Here is a 19,148-nt window from a genome sequence, read left to right on the forward strand (position 1 = left end):
CACTAACATGGCTTAAAGCTCACAAGAGCATAAATTTAGCATAATATAGGATCTTTAATCTTTTTCTGTGAATAATCCAGTTTATTAGCCAAATCCTACAAGAACAATATTTCCTTACAAAATTATACTGCAAAGATCTCAAAGTATACATACAAGTACATATATACATTTCCAAATTAAATACTTTTTTCCCCCCAAAATGTATCTGATCAATGACAACAGAAAGATATATAGTGTGTATAATCTACATTTTAGACTATCCAAATGATTCTGTTTTTACAATTCATAGAGGCAACACTGATTTTGTTGGGCATCTAAAAGTGCATATAATCAGAAGAAATCACACACAAAGACCTTGATCCATTACCCATGAGCGCCCTGTCACAGTCCATTGCCACATCAGGTAAGGCTCAGCTACTCCCTGTTTACACATAACCAACATGTCTACATTAATCCACCTGACTCTGTACTCAGTTCCAGCTTCAATAAATCTTTATTTGTCACTTCACTTATGTAGTGGATTACTCAACAAACATAATGACTTTTGCCAGAGCATTTCGTTGGATGCCGCTTATATGTTATGTTATAGCAGGCAGTGGTAGGAGAAGTACTCAGCTTACAGATACAAAGAGCAAAAAAAAAAAAAAAAACTCAAATAAAGGTAAAAGTATCACATGAAAAGAATATTAAGGTAACTGATAAAGTAACTACTTTGAGATCTGTAACAAAGTTTCAAATGTTTTGATAAAGATTTGTGTTGAATTGTGTTCAACAGAAATTATTGAATTATTTGTTTTTCCTAGCTGTTTTTATCTGTATATTTTTGTTTGCTCAAATTATGAATGTGTTAAAAATAAAACTCTCAACCTTTTGAGCAGGTCTCAAATGATAATAAAAAATATTTTTACTTTTAGTCCTGTTCAAAAATATTGTGGTGTAGAAAGAACAGACACATTCTCTCAAATGTGGTTAAGTAAAAGTAAAAAGTCTACACTTTAAAATTAAGTAATGCACAGATACCTAAATTTTTTACTTAGCTGCAATTCTTTACTACTTGTACTTCGTAACATTCCACCACTGCCAGCAGGATCCTCTCTCTTTTTGAAGTGACCTCACTGACCCAGTATCGAAGGAGTTGGCTTTTGCAAATGGATGTTTTGTGTTGCAGAAAGGATTTGCATTGTAATGGCATTGTGAGTTCTGGGCTGTCACACTCACAGCTGATAAATCATAGAGAATGGGTGTCATAATGTGTGCTGGAATGCCTGATGCGGTGCAGACAGATTAGTGCAGATATGTGCTAATGGCCTGCAGTGTTTCCTGGACCTCTGTCTGTTTCTCAGTTGTCATGCGATCGGCTTTGTAACTCAATGCAAAACTTTGGCACCACCATAAGGCAGAAAAATATCCTATAATAGTTAACCCTTTGTTCAATAGAAAATGGCAATTCCAGGACTGAAAATATCCAGATGATTCAAATGAATGGAGTTTAAAAACAGTGATTGCTTCCTGTATTACCACATGACATGACAAGGTGTTTTCTGTTTGAGAGAAGAAGCCTAAATATGCAGTGTTATGAATGAAACAAGACACAACTCCAGGAATGTTTGATAAGGAAACAACATTGTAACATAGATCAGAAAATTGTAATAATATAATAATTATTATGAATATAGTATAATTCATATTAATATAATCATATAACTTAGTAATATAGGCCCTTTCAAGCGTCATGATACCTACACGACTGGATGGAAACAGAAAACCATAAAACATGCTTTTATTTCATATTTTGGTGAATAATGGCAGGCTCACGACCACTTCTGCCTCTCTCTGCTTTCAGCTTGACTAACTGCATCAGCCACAGATAATTAAGTTTGTCATTTGCTTCTGTTGGCTGGTCATTGATAGTGGAGTATAAGCACTATAACAGTTTAACAACTTCAATAATTACACCCACAGCTGAGGTCCCAGAAATCCCCAATGTAGACTACCAGATGCATAGCTGCCAACCTGTGCCAGTATACTCACATATAAGAAAAGTAGGTAAAGTGTCTTGCCCAAAGACACAACAATGCTCTCCTTGTTTTTGTGCAGATTTCCTGCTGAGATTTGTTACCTCTGTTTATATCAGTTTGAGGAAATTACACTGCTATCTTGCTGCTAGGATATGATATTGATATGATAAGGATGATGAATAAATGTCCTGATAAAAGTAAACATATAGCCCCTTTTAAGCAGTACTTTAACCATCGGTGAGCATTGAGCACAGATTGGACCTGTGCTGCTGAGAGAGACTGTTCAGGCAGCTCAGCAGAAACTCTGGACAGGCTCTAAATATAGATTACATAGATTGACTGATGTTAAAGAAAAGGCCATAGCTTTATACCACAGGCAAAGCTATTTCAGATAACAGATCATCTTCTATACGTCAACTGTGGCAGACTTCTCTTGAGGTTGTGATAAAGATGGTGATACTTTTTACATTGCGCTCATGCACTGGGGATGAATGGGTGTCATAAATCACAATTGTAATCGCTTTTGTGAACGGAACAATACACCTTTGTAAACAACAACAGTTCTTTGTTTAGCTCTGCACAAAAGGAAGCTCTTCTGGAAATTACTGAGAAAAGATATACATACAAAGGAAAGTACTCCACCACTAAGTTGTGAGAGAATTAATTTAACAGATAGATATTTTGGTTTGTGCCCAATTTTCGCTCTCTCTTTTGCTACTATCACCAGAGGATGAGAAGGTTTATGTGTTAAGTGCCAACAGATGGACTCGAGTCCTGGTGGGTGGCACAATAGAATATGCTACAGTCATTTGTTTATTTTTCACAAGTTTACACTGTAGAAATGGAGAACAACTGGGGTTAGACATTACACATGCTCTTGATCCTAACATATAATACAGGCATTTAAATGTGCAGAACAGTTTCAGACTCTTGGGCTCATCCTCTATTATGGCAAACCAGTTTTTAATCTTACAATACCACAATCACAGTTTTCTCACACCTCTCATATAGTCAACAGAAAACTGTTTTAAAATTCAAATAACGAAGTATTCATCAGTCTTAAAATAGATATTGCATATTCTTGACCACAGGCCAGAACTGATGGAGAAATTGCATTTCAGTGCTGTGCCAGCCATCTCCACATTGCCAGCTCACCCCTTATTATTTTGGCCTACGTCATTAGATAATACTCCGTAGAACGGAAACATAGCCAGACAGGGCTGCACTAGAATGAACACCATCACAATGTTTTAGGTGTTCATATCTGTGGGTTCTGGGTCCTGTTCTGTTCAGCCTCATGCCTCTTGTTCCAACTGTTGGACTATTTCTGTTTATTTTACAAGGATGATCAATATTTTATCAATTTGAAAATAACTTTTGAAAACAGGCTCAGATAACTTTTGCCTTTTTTTTCTTGTAAGCACCAACAAGAGTTCAGGACTTACGCTGTGTTATTGAATTTACCTACACATGGACACAGTGTTGTCCCTTTTAATGCTGATGCTGCTACAAACTGTGCAAATTATAGAAAGCTACGTGAACAAGAAGCGGTGTATTTGTGTCCGTGGTCCTCAGCAGCTGTCAGGCGCTATCAGTGAAGCCTTTAATTGGAAATGTAATTGAAAAACATGTGATGAAGCCACAGCAGAGAGGAGCCAGGACGCTGTGAGTCATTCTATCAAGAACATACAGTTACACACACACCGCCTGCTGATAAGCCTGCACCGCTGAACTGGTGAGGAACTCGGCACAGACTGCTATGTGATACAATGTGATACATGCGGGAGTCTGTGCAGAAGATCGGAACAGCTCCAGAGCTCCATGCATGTTTGTGAAATATCATACTAAATACAGTAAAGTGACATATGCAGCAAATCTGAGTTGTAAGCAAATTGTCATATATTACATTGATAAATTGGGCTGAGGTTTAAAGGTGCACTGTGTAACTTTTCTGGTGGAGGATCTGTCACCTCCTTGTTTCCATGGAAATGTTGTTGCTTTGTCCAGAATGCTCCACAGTATTGCGGTAAACATGTCTATCTCCTATGTCTATGGAGACAAAAAAGTAACACCGCCAAGCCATGTCACACGTCAGATCTGTGGAGACGCTGTTTATGTTTTTTAAGCAATAAAAACAGACCCTCCAGAAAAGTTACACAATCCACCTTTAAGTTATAAACATTCAATTACAACATTCAATTCTTTATATTTTTATTAACATATATGATTGTGTATTCTTTTATATACAGCTATTTAAGGTACTTTGTGTAACTTTTCTGGTGAAATGTCCGTCTTTTCTTCCTGGAGATGTTATTGCTTTGACTGGAATGTTTCACAGTAATGCATTAAACCTCTTCAATGAAATAGAACCAGACAAAGTTACAGGTCAGATCTGTGGAGAGACAGTCAGAATGCATTTTTTGAGCAGTAAAACCACCTGTAATTGAACAGATGAAAGGTAGAGCAGTTTATTGTCATATTGTGGAACATTCCAAGCGGAACAATGATAAATCCATAGAAATAAGCACACGATGAACCCTTAACCAAAAAGTTACATAGTGATAACTATAAAAAAAAAAAAAAAAACATTTAATTACAACAATAAATTTTATGTGTTTTTGTAAGTATAAATGATTATATAGTCCTTCATATGCAGCTAATTAAGGTTTTGTGAAATCTTTTTTGTCTTCTTTGGTGGTCAGTTCATGGTGTGTAATGTGCATAGCTGAAGACTTTGTTAGAATAAAGAAAATTTTTCAGCAATTGTATAGCATGCATTTTAAAAAAAAAATTTATCAGTTAAACCATTGTACAAAGAGTGGAGAAACAAAACTAACCAACAGACTGAATTGGTTATGTAAGCTAATTTTAGTTAAATTTAGTCTTCAGTATGTAAAGTGCATTTTAATCTCATTATTTCTTTTGCACAGGAATCATTGTGCATGTTTAAAAATGTCTCAGCTGAATCCACTTTGGCATATGCTCTGATTACAGCATATGGACGCCTATAACCTATATCCCACTATACCACATTCTACTGATGAAATGAAGTGAATAATTATCTTTTGAAAAACACAGATGGTACGGTTTTATTCATTTCCTGTAGCTATGTTTTATGTGTTGTTTTTTTTGATGGAGGAAATAGTGCATATATTTACTGCAAATGCATCTGTGTATGAGTGTAGTCCAGTGCGTGACACGTGACAGGGGAAAGGTGGGTGGCTGTAGTGGCAGGCCCCTGGTTTTAAGTTTGCACATTTAGGCTCATTGCCCCCTTAGCAGGCATTTAGAGGCTGAGATTGGCAAGAATAAGTATAACACAAAAAAAAAAAAAAAAGAGTGGGTGTGCAGAAACAGCAGTGTTAGCAACCTGGTCACACTCACAAGAAATCACACAGGCTTTTCAGAAACATGTGCCTGTGTCTACCTGTCATTCATCGAAATAAATGCATAATACATTTTTTCCACAACCATAATACAATCCAAGACTGGCATACACATTTGTTTTCTAAAATAACACAATGTTTGATGATTTGCTTATCTAAACAAAACTTCTTTTCAGTCTCCTATAGAAAGCACAAACATAGTCTACAGTAGATAATGTTTGAATTATATTATTTACCCTCATCCATTATCTAGTGTTGTCTCATGGGTGGAACAATATGTTATTACAGCAAAACTACAAATGTGGTGTGCATAAATATCCTGTTCTCTTTGGAAACCCACCCAGACAAGGGCAGAATGACAGAAACATGCGGGTATAGAACATTGTACCTTCTTGCTGTAAATGTGACACTGGCATCCTGCCATCTAAAGAGATGCATGTCCATTTATAAATTTGTAAATTTTGTTCACGATAATGGGCTTTTATTTTGGTATTCAGATATAGGAAAATAGTGGCCAAATCTAGTTTGACATATATAGATTGCGTTACGTTTGAAGGCGCGTAAGAACCCCACTGTATGCGTTATCTCCGGTAGACCCGTCACAATAAAGCGCCCTGCAGCCAATAGGAGCGCTCTGCCTCCGCTGAGCACAGATCCGAGATCCGCCGGGCTGCTCCATCAATCACACTAAAGCGACACCTGCGCGCGCCTAAACCAGGCTTTTATGGCTTTAGAGATAACTCTATGGACCTTCATCAAAGTTTGATGTGTTTTTGCTCATGGCTAACGCCCATTAGAGTTTTTTAAAAGTTAGGCAGAGCCGATCGCCTGTGGACTTCATTGATAAACAACCCACGAGGTATCCGCGTTATATTGATTTACAGTGGGAATGAATCGGCGAGTTGCGTTTCCAGAATAAAGGAATAACGTCTCCAACTCCACTGACAAGCATCGATCTGGTGATTAAAGTGTGGATCTATTCTGGGAGGACATTGACAGTTGCCGCTGACCTGCACATCCTCAGAGGTACGTGACTTTACTGACTGCGTGTAAGACATGATAGACGAATAGTCAGTTCAATGTTGAGCACAATAAAAGTGACCAATGCGGAGCCCCGAGGGCTCAGGCTCACCTGTTGTTTGTGTTCATTTCCACACAGACGGTGTCTACGGAACTTTTGGCACTGCATCTTTCATAAAATCCTTTTAACAGATGTGGGAAAAGTCTAAAATTTAGATAACTGAGGCGATTGTTAAAAGTGATTTATTTTAAGCGATATTGTATTAGTTACTCTTACTCCCACACATGAAATGAACAGATTTTTTATTTTTTATTTTATTTTTTGCATTTCCTTGTCACATCATATCATTAGTGAAACATGTAACACGGAGCTGTTATGAGCCACTTCACCTGCAGGCAGCCTGTGCTGGGACCACACGAGGGCGCGCGCAGGAGCTGTCCAAACCTCTGTGGTGCTGACCTGTGCTGGTCTCACCGCAACATTTAGACATAACGGACATTGACAAGGCTACTGCTGCTTTGAAACAACTTCGCACATAAAATAGAGTAGCTAGCATCAGACTAAAACGGAATATGAGGAGACACGTTAGTTAAAAAAAAAAAAAATAAAAAATAAAAAATACTGGCATCATTAAAATACATTGATTAGCCTAGTTTTGAGTGAAAACTTTCAAAGTTCTCTTCATTATGAAAGGTGGCAGTATTGCCTCATTCTCGCTGTTGCAGTGATAATACACAGTGGAATAAATCCGTTGCAAATGTGACAGAAATAAATTAAATGAAAATAAATGATGACTGCACCAAACTTCTGTGTTCAGCACTGGGTTCAGACACATGTTGTGAATATACCAAGTGCCTATAAGCTTAAGCAATATAAGAATGAAAAATATAAATGATTATAATGTGTTCAAACATAATTCATAATTCCCAGACAAGACAGTGCAACACCTGTTGTTGAATACATACTAAATAAGCACCTATAGTGCATCCTTGGTTTTGACAATTATTATTTATGCCTATCCTGTACTTTAAAACATGCAAAAAGAAGAGTTTTCCCTTTTCCTACATTTAACAATATGCATTTATTTTATATGTTCTTCAAATCTTTTTTCTAAAAATGTGAAGTCATTTGATGTTTTCTATGAAGGAGAGGGAGAGAGAATTCGTAGAGCTTATAAAGACTGCAGTTTGAGAAATAATATAACCAGACTGCTCATTTGTTTCATGTCCATCTTCTTTACACTTAAATGTCAGCCTGCCTTGCACTGCTTCAATGCGTCTGTCAGTCTCACCTGTGTATGATCCTTCAGTATTGACACAGTACCTTTTTGTAGTTATGTGTACGCTGTAGAGAAGAATTTAGCCAGAGGCAGCCAAGCCCGAGCGTATCTTTGGGACTCAGTAATAAGCTTGCTGCTATATTGTCCCCATGTGTGAGCAAGAGGAGAGAGGAGGGAGGGAGGACAGAGCGGTGGAGAGGAGCGCCGCTGTACCTGGCACATACTGAGGCGTTGTGGATACCGATGCTGATGTGGACTCTCGGGTTGGGATACACCGCTAAGACGATCACAGGCTGAGGATGGAGGAGGAGCTGACCGAAGCAGAGAACCCCAACATGGAGAGCAGTACTGTCCCACCAAAGACAGGCACGTACCCCGAGGTGAACGGAGACCTGCCTGGACACCCCTACCTGCTGGATGGGATAATGGAGAGCCCTGAGAGAGAGCTACAATATCCCGATGAAGAGTATAATGAGAGTCTGGGGTAAGAAGCATAGGAGGAATGATTTTGTTTCAACCCCTTCATTTCAACCCCTTCATCAATTCATTCATGCTTTTTGGTCAGCTGCTCTGTTGTTTGAACCCAGTGTCTGTCCATAGCCTTAATAGAGTCTCATAGGGGACTGTGCGTTTGAACATCAATCATTTACAAGTGATTTCTTTTACAGCTGTGTTGCCCTCTCCAGACATTTGTTGCATAACTACTTGAACAATGAATGCCTGTGAATTAAACAAGCAGATTTTTCATCGGTCCTTCTGAATTATTAATGTGTTCTTTTGTTGGGGCTCTGTACTCTGTCATCTAACTATAGTAATAATCATAAAGTCATTTGTAGAAATCAATGACACATGCAAAATCTGTTTCACCAAGTAATGTGTTGCTATAGAATGATGTATTGTGTAAAATTAGCATGGATGATTTGCATTTCATATTAGATTAACAGAACATTTTTGTAATAAAGTTCAAATTCAGTTGTAGCCAGGAGGAATTTTGCACTTTGGACTTTCACAAACACTTTTAGGCAGTTGTTTCTATCTGATATGTTAATTGATAGACTTGAATAGACTTGTCAGGCAAGGCACTTTGCATGGACTAAATGATTTTGATATTTCTGTGAGTAATTATGGGTTAGCCTATGACTCCACAGGTACAATGTGTTCTGTTTTGGATAGCTTCAGTCTGTTGATTCCTCTCTATTGTGTTGTCTCAATACAATACTGTCTCAAAATGTAGACGTGTGGAGCAAGGGGTGCACAGGTTTGCTATTTTGTTCTTGTGTCTTTATTTAACAGAAACAGGCTGAGGTAACTTACAGAATGTATCAAAATGAATGACTTTTGCTATTCACTCAGTTCTTTGAGGGCTTGTTTATAAGACCACACTTTGCAGTCTGCTGAGTCGTCCTCTGGAGTGAAGAAAATGTTTGATTAGTCATGTTTGTTTTATCCTTGAGGTGTCAGCTCCAAGTGTCTCCCTTGTAAGACTTTGACTGTGTTTTGACTGATTTTCTTAATTAAAAGTCTGGCATTGGTCCTGTTTTATAAGACAATTACTAACACTAAAGTTGTAAAATTAATCACATTTTACTGAGATTGAGAGATTCGTTGTATCTTATCATTATGGATATACTTGGATGTTTTAATCGAGAGGGAGAAATTTTACTAGTTTGACTTAAGTGACACTGATTACAAGACTGTATTGTTTATATTTATGAAATCAGTATTGAAAAACATTTTTACTTTGTTTTGGAAAATAACAAAATGCAGTTTAATCAGAAATCTATCAATATGAAGAAAAAAAATATTACTTTTTTTGTGGTATTGCCCATCAATAGAACTACATTGTTGTTTAGTGTTGGATGCCAGATAGAGATATCGATGTTGTACAATTGTTGTAATACTCTTTTACTTGAGAGGTTGAATAAGACATCAGTGATCCTCCATTGTGCATGTATTATTAAAGATTGTGGAGACTAGGCTGCACTTAACCATCAGACTGAAATGTGCATGTACCATTCTAGAGTCGTGTAGAAAGGTTTCATGCCTGATCCGGGGGCTAAAGCTCTCTGGTCTAAACACATTGCACTGTGACCAGATCAGCAACAGGTTGTTTCTGTGATTAAAACCACAAGTCCAATCACTACTAGTGCTACCGCTGCCTCTGCACACATCCACACAATGTGTCAGTGCACTGTGTCCTTGGAGCCTGGGTCTGCTCCTTCACTCACTGAAGTCACTTTGGGGAACACTGAATCAGCTAATGGCACCAGGGACATGTAAACGCTATGTCGTAAAACTAAGACAGCTCTCATCTTCTTATAGTGGAACATGTTTAGGGTTTAAATTGCTGCCAGCCTGTGCCATTCTGGGAAAAGCTTTTAGGGGAAAGTAAAATATTACTTTGACAATGAAAGCAAATTAAATATCTTTCTGAACAACCAGGCATAGTAATGGCATCCTCATTACGTATTATGACCCCTGTTCACAATTAAATAATGAAATTAATATCACTAAGTACTTTTAAGTAAGTATTGGTACAACAGCATGTGCACTATTGTTTAATGGGCCCATATTATGCTATTTTCTGATCTATGTTATAATGTTTCCTCATAAAAAAAATAAAATAAAAAAAAACATTCCCGGAGTTGTGTTTCATTTCATTCACACATACACAAAAAACATTGCTCCTCTGTTTTTAAACTCCATACACTTTCATTAGAATCATTTGGATTATTTCAGACCTGGAATTGTCAATCTCTACTGAACAAAGGGTATCAATTTGAAAACTACCTCTTCATGACATCACAAGGGAGAACAGAGCTTTTTGAGCTTTGGAGATGTAGACAAACTAATAACAAAACACAACTTCAGATATGTTTTTGAGGAGGTAAGAACATTATAACATATTTACAGCTCATAAGAGTCAATTTTGCATAATGTAGGACCTTTAAAGATGTTGGGGTAATCTGACCAGTTGGGGTAATCCACACCAGGGGTCAAGCACAGTGCTGAACTTTCTGGCAGATAACATCAGTCTACTGCTGATGTTTAGCTTGTTGGGGGACTTTCACAGAAGCTATTGGAAAACCATTCACTTATGATGTGCACCGTCTAACTTGTAAACAGACCAAAAATGGACAAAGACACTGCATACAGGAATCGTTGCACTGGCTTTAGTGGGCATACTGTTAGGCCTGTTAAAAAGCTCTGGTGACTAATTGCTGTCATTACTTTTAAGCCTGAGGAGATAAATCAAGAAGATAGAGATTGATGGAGTCACACATCTTTTCTGTTCGGACTGTCTGCAACACAACACAACACAAGCATGCTAGCCTCCTGTTTGTATAGATATTTAATGCTTTATAATTACAGATGTATCAACTTAACTTGATTAATGCTGCAGTGAGAATAAGGAAGTCTGTGATTATTTCAACAGTTGCTTCTTTCTTCATTTGGTTGCAGCTCTGACTAAGGTTGCAGAAATAGCCCCATCAATATGAGAGTTTTGTGAAAATGTTGGCCTTTGATTTTCTATAATTGTATTTTCACTAATCGCTCGTAGTTTAGCCAAAGGTCTTTCACTCATCAATCACCTCACAGCTTTGCTGCCCAAAAAGATCAGAGCCAGGAAATGTGATAATGTCTCCAAGTCAACTGCTCTATTGTTTTATCATCTTGTACTGGTTTTCTATTACATGAGAGCATCTGCTAGTTTGGTTAAGTGGCATTTTGAATATCAACTCACTTGGGCTGTGCTGCTATGACGACTTCCTGATTCCTGTGATTACTGCATGCTGCTGTCGCTAAAGGGCAAAGCGCTTGTTCAGATCACACCTCCATCCATTTAATCAAGTGTAATGATGCAGAGGTGTCACCACTTGTGCTGCACATGAAGTTACATAACCTTTTAAAGAGCTGTGTCTAACTCCTGAACCATCAGCATTAGAAGTTGTTTTCTTATTACTCAAAACTTAAGAACAAGCGCTGGCTGCCTTCAGTTATGAAATGTTTATTGACTCTGTTCCTGTATCCATGTAGGGTTTGTTTTACTACTGGAAACTCTTGTATGGGTTTCAGCTTTCTGTTATAGGCAATATTTTGAGCTTTTTTTGAAGACTTGTTACCATTCAGAAGAGAGAATATGTGGTTTAATACTGTTTATTGCTATGGCACCAATCCAGGTGTTTCATTATTATGAAACCCATGTATGTATGATTAATGTTGTTAGCATTATAACCAACATCTTTATCCTATCTGACAATATGACAATGGAAAAATGACAACAGTAGCTCAGTGTTTGTTTGCTAATCTGAAGGTTGGCTATTCGAAGCCTGTCCTCAACATAAGCATCATCTGTTGAGCGATCACATCCAGCGACCCACAGGTTGGCGGTCCAATTCCAGCTCCCACAGATGATTGCTGCTGTTGTGTCCTTGTGCAAGGCACTTAACTCACCTTGTGTACACTGGTGTGTGAAGGGGTGAGTGGTTCCTAGATGCTTTGAGTGCCTTGAAGATGGAAATGTGCTATATAAAATGCAACCAACTAGTTCAGGGTTTGATGTGCTTTATTTTTTTAGTTGAAATGTCATTTATTTATTGTTTGCTCATCTAGTCGTTGTATAGATATTACTACATTTTGCTAGTGTAGTGAATCAATAACCAGTTGATAATACATAAGTAAGGCAGCCTTCTTAGCCAACTGCTCCAAGATTTTTCAATATTCTGTGTTGGTTTTTAAAACTTTATAATATATTGTACTCATTCATTTTTCATTTGCCGTACCTTACAATGGCAGTTCATTACTCACTAATATTTAATCATCCAGCAGTCTTTATTATATGCCATTTGAGACATTTGTCACTGATATATCTAATGTCAGAAATACACCAACTGGATTCAAATTGTGAATGCCTCCAGCAGGTCATGGTTCAGTCCAATATGACGAGAGAGCATAGGGAAACTGACTGTAATATTCATAATGACAACTGACTGAATAATTGATGAATGAGGAAATGAAAAACTAAGCTGGTAAAACAAAAGGCTTTAGGTGTTTGGGCAGGCTGATTTGTTATGCACGCTTATCAAACTGACAAAGTAGAAAAATGTACTCTTCTGTGTATGAGGGATTGTAAGTAGCTATTTTATTTATGCCTGCCTGTCCCCCCTCTGTGTAGTAATACAGTGCGCAAGAGCACTGCACTGTCAGCGAACCAGGAAGCACAAAGAAGATTATTAAAGTTTATTGTCCACTTCTGGAAAATGAGCCTAGCAGGATTTTATTTTACTTGCTGGAGATAAGAAAGCCAACTCAAGCTTTAAACACAACATAGAAATCAACTTAAATGGGCACTTTGTCAGAGTCAGAGAACCAGAGAGTCAGAAATCTTCTTTTCAAGTTATTTAAATTTAATGACATATGCGGACTGATGCAGTAAAATCTGGGTATAGACGTATAAGGAACTGTGATTGGTCTTACACAGAGGTTCTCAAACTCTCAGTGCTACTATTTCTTATGATATGCAATCCCAGTCCTCCTGTATCAATAAGGATGAGTTAAACTGATGCTGTTATAGACAATAGAGGGTCCTTGGGATATTTTCATTTGATAAGGGGTCCTTTGCTTCAAAAACTTTGAAAACCCCTATTTAAGCACAATTCAAACTCCCTGCAGCCAAGTGCATTCTTAATTTGCTTTTTATTTAATTATTTTTTACCAGAAATCTGCAAATTTACTTAGTTTGTCCTGAAATTGTTGAAGAACAGTAGACAATGCTATTTAAACAACATTTGCATTTATTGTTTTGATTTGTTTAATTACTTGGACCCAACTTGTGCATCGATTAACCCAAATTCATATTTGCCTCTACGTAATTTGTTGTTATGTTTGTGCATTGTTGCCACATATTAAAAAATGACTTTGCCCAATATTGATCTTGTCTGAAATAAAACCATTTGTATCCTTGCTTGAACTCTGGCTGCATGCATAAACCAATTCCCACACAGGACATTGGATTTACCCTTGAGTGAGTAATAAGATGCTGCAGCTAAAGTTGGGACAGAGTGGGGCAGGGACTGAGTGAGGCATGGATAGAGTGAGGCAGGGAGAGAGTGTGAGAGGGACAGAGTTTGGCAGGGACATGAGGCAGAGAATTGGGGCAGGAATGTGGGGAAGGGATTGAGTGAGGAAGAGACAGAGTGGGACAGGGACAGAGTGAGGCATTGAAGCTCAGAGTGCCTCCGAAAGGTTTGTATGCCCTTTACCTGCAAATGCTACTGTCCACTGTAGTCCACTCTGCCTCAAATCCTCTCTATCTTTGTGATCCATAAAAGAGACAAGCAATCAGACAGAGGGAAGAGGTGGCTAAATCTACTACATTTGTTATGCCTTTGAGTTGCAATTTACTTCTAATTAATTGTCTTATTCACACATATACATAATATATAATTTGCTTGTGGTTAGAGGAAGCTGCTTCCCATTTAGTGAATGAGTTCTGTCAGAGCTATGCATCTCCCGTTATGCCCTGTTCCCTCTGAAGGTGATTTGTCGTGCAGACTTGCCTTGCCAATGGATTACTGTGGCTGAGATCACATTTTCTATTTATTTCAGTTTAAAACTCTGGCATATTTCTAAGTAGTCAGTGGTATCTTTTTACACTTTTTGCTTTTTCTTTTCATACTGTTTCTTCACTGAGTAAGTTATGCAAACTACTAGTATGTTCCTGAACTTGTTTTCAATGACATCTGGAAGTGTTACAGATTATACTTGTTTTCAAACATTCTAAGACAGGGGTTTTTGAAGCCAGAGACCCCTTCTCAGTATGAAAACATCCCAAGGACCTCTCATCATCCTCACAATAGCATCGGAGTAAAACTGAGAAGTTTAAACCATGTATAAAATATATTTGGATGAAAGATATTTTCCTCATAGTCCTTACTGAGGTTTGGGACTGAATATAATAAGAAACAGTAGTATTTAAGTAATGGTTAATTACAATTTTGGGGAGACTAACTGGATGGACTGCTAATTTTACCTATAGGACATTTTCTTATAATATAACTGGGGATAAGTTCTCTAAGATATCTGGACTTCTGCTTATTTCTTTTCAGTCTATTTTAATGTGATTGACTTTTGTTTGACTCTCTCTTTTGTTTGATAAACAGCCCAAAACTTCAAGTGAACTGAATACGTCAATAGAAATCACTCTGGTATATAATGGTGATGCTGTGTGTTTCAGGGAGAAGATGCCATTCCATCATGTGACGGCTGGTCTGCTCTACAAAGGCAACTACCTGAGCCGCTCCCTCAGTGACAGTGACAGTGACGTACTAGCAAGCATCTCTGTGGAGGAGTTGGATGGTAAGGTCCCTTTAATATTTATATATGTGTTATATATGTGTTTATATATGTGTTTCATCTTAACTTCGTGCACTTCATGAAATTGCTAGATCTAACTTCATGATGAATAGTTATTGTTTCTTATGATAGCTGTAATTGTCTGTTTCTTCTGCCTGAGTGTAAGTGTTATTTTAAATAAAAGTTATTTTGTGTGTAATATCTATCCAAGAAAATAGATAATATTGTTACTTTGCTCTGTGGTTTATATACAGTATTGACCATGAGAGCTGAAGGAATACAGCGCATACAAATGTGCACACTGTATAACTTTGCATTATCTGTACTTAAAATTTTGGATAAAATTTTCTGAGAAAAAATGAACCTAAGTTTTCCTTGTATAATTCAGATTGACTTTACAATACATTTCTAATCCTTTCTTTTTTAATATGATGAGAAGTTTGCAGGCACACCTTAGATTGTATAAAAGAATATATACGGCCTATGGGACACACACAAGTCCCAAGTGGGTACAACTTCAGGTAGCTGAATACCTGTATCATGGTACAAAGGGAAAATGTTAAAAATATTATTGAGCTGAAATATTGACCAATATATGGTATACACTACAGTAAACCAAAGGGCATAGAGAAAAAGCACAATCAAATAGGTACAATAAAGTAGTATAGTATTAAGTGTAGTAGTGTAGTACTAAGACCGGGTCTAGAGACTAAACTATGACTAATAGTATTCAATTCTCTGCTACAATTCTGAATACTTTATCTATAATCCATCCTCCCTCCCAGAACCACAGATGAGAACCAATATTCCTAGCCCCATATTGATGGTGTGCTTATAGTTTGATAGATTTGCACCTCTGTTCTTAGGGGGAGGTTGAACTGATAATCCAGGTTTTGAACAGAGACATATTGATTTGCGTGGCCCTTGTGAGAGCGTTAGTGTATGTGTTGCGGTTTCCTGGGCGATGGCGTCGTAATCAGACGTAGCCGATTGGGAAAATGCATTATTCTGTGTGCAGCTTATCTGGAGGGCACCGGTATCCTCTCACTCCTCTCTCTCTCTCTCTGTCGCCTCTGAAAACCTTTTATGAACTCTTTTGTTTTGAATTCGAGTGCAGAATAATAGAGGCGGTATGTACTACACAGCCCTGATCAATAACAGCGTGCCACAGTCAGCGCTGGCAGCAAATACTAAAACATTATCACAGCATTAAAAGGGTCTAGGCCAGAGCACTCTTTCAGGGTCAAACTTTAATGTGCTGCAAAATAGTCCCAAACAACATTCTTTATCATATTTGTAGTATATTATGGAGGGAAAGTAGGAGGTAATTGGAAAGTAGTAGTTCTTCAAAGTCAATATAAATCAAAGGGAAGTCCAAAGTTGTTCTACTGTCTTCTCCTTAAAGGAACTGCTTTATTGCTTATAAAGGTACAATCACAACTGAGCCTGCAGGACTATGAGTGCCTAAATGTACAGATAGAACACATACATTTGTTTTCATTCTCATATGCCTCATGTGAAAGCTCAGAGCCTCCAGAGTTCACTCACTGAGCTGATGTAGTGTACTTATCTCATTATTGATCAATCTCTGAGTTACTGCCCTTTGTCTTAATAACATGCAGCTTTACAAATGTTCAAAATCCTTCATGTTATGTTGAAATTACTTCTTTTTAATCTAAAATAATTTTCCTGGAAAGAAATGCAGAATTAAAAATACTTTATACCTTTAAAACTAGTGTTTAGGTCTAGCTTTCTAGATTATAACTTGATCTCAATGAAAGTGGATTGCTGGAAGAATGCTTTTAATGGGTCCATGTATCCCCATTTCCCCTTTAGTATTGATTGTAAAACCCATTTAAACTTTCTTCTATTTTAGGATATTTTCCCAACGGTCAGGGGACACTATAGTTCTGTTTAACCTTAATCTAACATTTATCAGACACTCAGATGATGAGAATGCTATGGTTCATTTGCCTCTTGATCCTCTCTCTGAGTCCCTTAAGAGCAAAGTTTGTCTAAGCCCAGAGAAAGCGTTATCCACTACAGCCCTGCTCCAACTTTCCTAAAAGTTTGCCCTACAAAACTACAACTTTAGTATTTTTTTTGCAGAATACACCATTAAACGTATCTAATTGATGCTGTGAATTGCTTTCTGTATCAAATTTGTTTTAATAAAATCTTTAAATTGATTTAGCGTCAGTGTGAAAGCTGCTGTAGCTGTCTAAATATAATTAGAGTGACATTTCCAGTGGTGGAACTATATTGTGTACACTGTAGTCAGCATTATACAGTATGTAGCCGTCAGACTGCATAAGGCTCTGTCTCACTGTGCTTGGAGGGTTTCTACAGTGGCAGGCTGCAGCACTCCTCACTAAACAGAGGTGACATTTACTTTAGTAACCTTTTAACACAACTGTACTTCTTGGAGTAGTTAGCTCCAACAACATACTTTTACTCCAACTGAATATATTTTACAGTGTAATCATACTGTTATTTGAGTAAATGTTCTGGGCACCTTTCTCACTGTGAATGTAGTCATAAAATATCTGAACATTTGGGTTTCTTACATTGCTCCTTCGGATATGATTTAGTTTTTCTCATTTTGTCTGATTACCAGATTCTGTTCATTATTTAATGTTCTTCCAATTACATTAACATCATAAAATTAAAATTATAAATCAGGTGTTGCTCTTGAGTAGTTTCCCCCAATACCTTTTACTTTCCTGGACCACTACTTTGTATTTTTCCTTGAGTAATATTATTTGGATTTAACTTGCTCTTACTTGAGTATAAGTTTTGACTACTCTACCCACCTCTGTCACTAAACCTTCATAATGAAATACCCCTTCACACCAAACATGGACTGTTTTATTAAAGATAAAGTAAAAGAGCACTAGATTTTGTCCCTGGAGTGCACCATTGTGTGTGAAGACTTTATCATCTCTTTGTCTCTTTGGGCATTTATGTAATATTGATTTGCATTATTTAATCACTTGATCCAAAAGGGTTTTAAGGATCTAGATCTGTAGGTTTAATATCACAGCTACAATAGTATAAACTCCCCAAAGAAATGAATTGATTTTATGGAAATACAGTTGTGATTTACTTCTTCACAGTCTGGCTGCCAGTTCCTTTCTTTGTTTTGGCAGAAGCTCTGAATTTGCTTTAATATATTTTGCACCAACTGTATGTCTGAAAGTAGACTGTGCTCTTGCATCATTGACCTGTCATTGTGAAGAGTTGTTCCCATACATTTCAAGTCACGGGCTAAACTAAAAGTAATTTATAAATATTAAAGCTTCATTCTTGCCCATTATATACTCCGCACTGTTGGTGGTGGTGACTGGTGAGTTAGTGCCCTGACAAATGTCCACATATAAAAAAGTCTAAATCCCTGACAATGGAAAGACTAACGTGTGTAAATGTCAGGTCAGGTCAGATATAACTTGTTCTCATAGTATTCTCATAGTATAGAATTAATAGTACCCAGAGACTACAAAAGGGTATGATGTTACTCATTGTGTTCGGCACCTGTCAAATGAAGCTTTTAGAGGCTAGAAGTTCATTTGGAGCTCCATATTAGGGATAGGACTTGATTTATGGATAAAATAGTGAAATAAAAACACCAGGATCATGTAGAGTGGGTTAATATGGGTTAATAAGTAAATTGGAGCCAGAGTCAATGGAACTAGGAGCACCCCCATGCTCATTCCCTGTTTGGAACACAGCAGCTTGCAAAGTAGCTATGCCCATGTTTACAATCTATGTTAGTATGAGAACATATTTCACACCTCTGACTAACACAAATAAGCTAGGAGTCACATGGGTGAGGATGAGGTGTTTTGCCCAAGGACATAAGAGCAAAGTTAAGGGGGCACAGCAGAATTTAAACCGCAAGCCTTGAGTTTTGAAAATGTGAAGTTGTAAGTGTGCTTTGTCCACCAAGGTGCTGAACTATTATGTGAAGGGAAAGTAAATGAATCTGGACTTTTATTATGCATCCTCTAGTTTGAAGATAAATCATTTAAAATGGTTAAAGCTGCATTACCCAATTTCAGCTGCGAAAGGAGTGGATGTTTATGAGCTCT

At 37.4% G+C, this 19,148-nt stretch overlaps 1 protein-coding gene across 1 annotated transcript in view; it reads left to right on the forward strand.

Moving 5' to 3' along the window:
• The first annotated feature begins 392 nt into the window (after window positions 1-392).
• Window positions 393-19,148, forward strand: part of caln1 (calneuron 1) — a 51,286-nt gene continuing 32,530 nt past the window's right edge. Inside the window, exons 1-2 of the mRNA XM_020928779.2 lie at window positions 393-403; window positions 14,942-15,063. Coding sequence (XP_020784438.1) covers window positions 14,949-15,063 — 115 coding nt within the window. The 5' untranslated portion in view covers window positions 393-403; window positions 14,942-14,948. The remainder of the gene's footprint in view (window positions 404-14,941; window positions 15,064-19,148) is intronic.

The sequence above is a fragment of the Boleophthalmus pectinirostris genome, unplaced genomic scaffold (genome assembly GCF_026225935.1).
Source record: "Boleophthalmus pectinirostris isolate CB_2022bp ecotype Guang Dong unplaced genomic scaffold, ASM2622593v1 HiC_scaffold_9, whole genome shotgun sequence".
NCBI classification, from domain to species: Eukaryota; Metazoa; Chordata; class Actinopteri; order Gobiiformes; family Gobiidae; genus Boleophthalmus; species Boleophthalmus pectinirostris.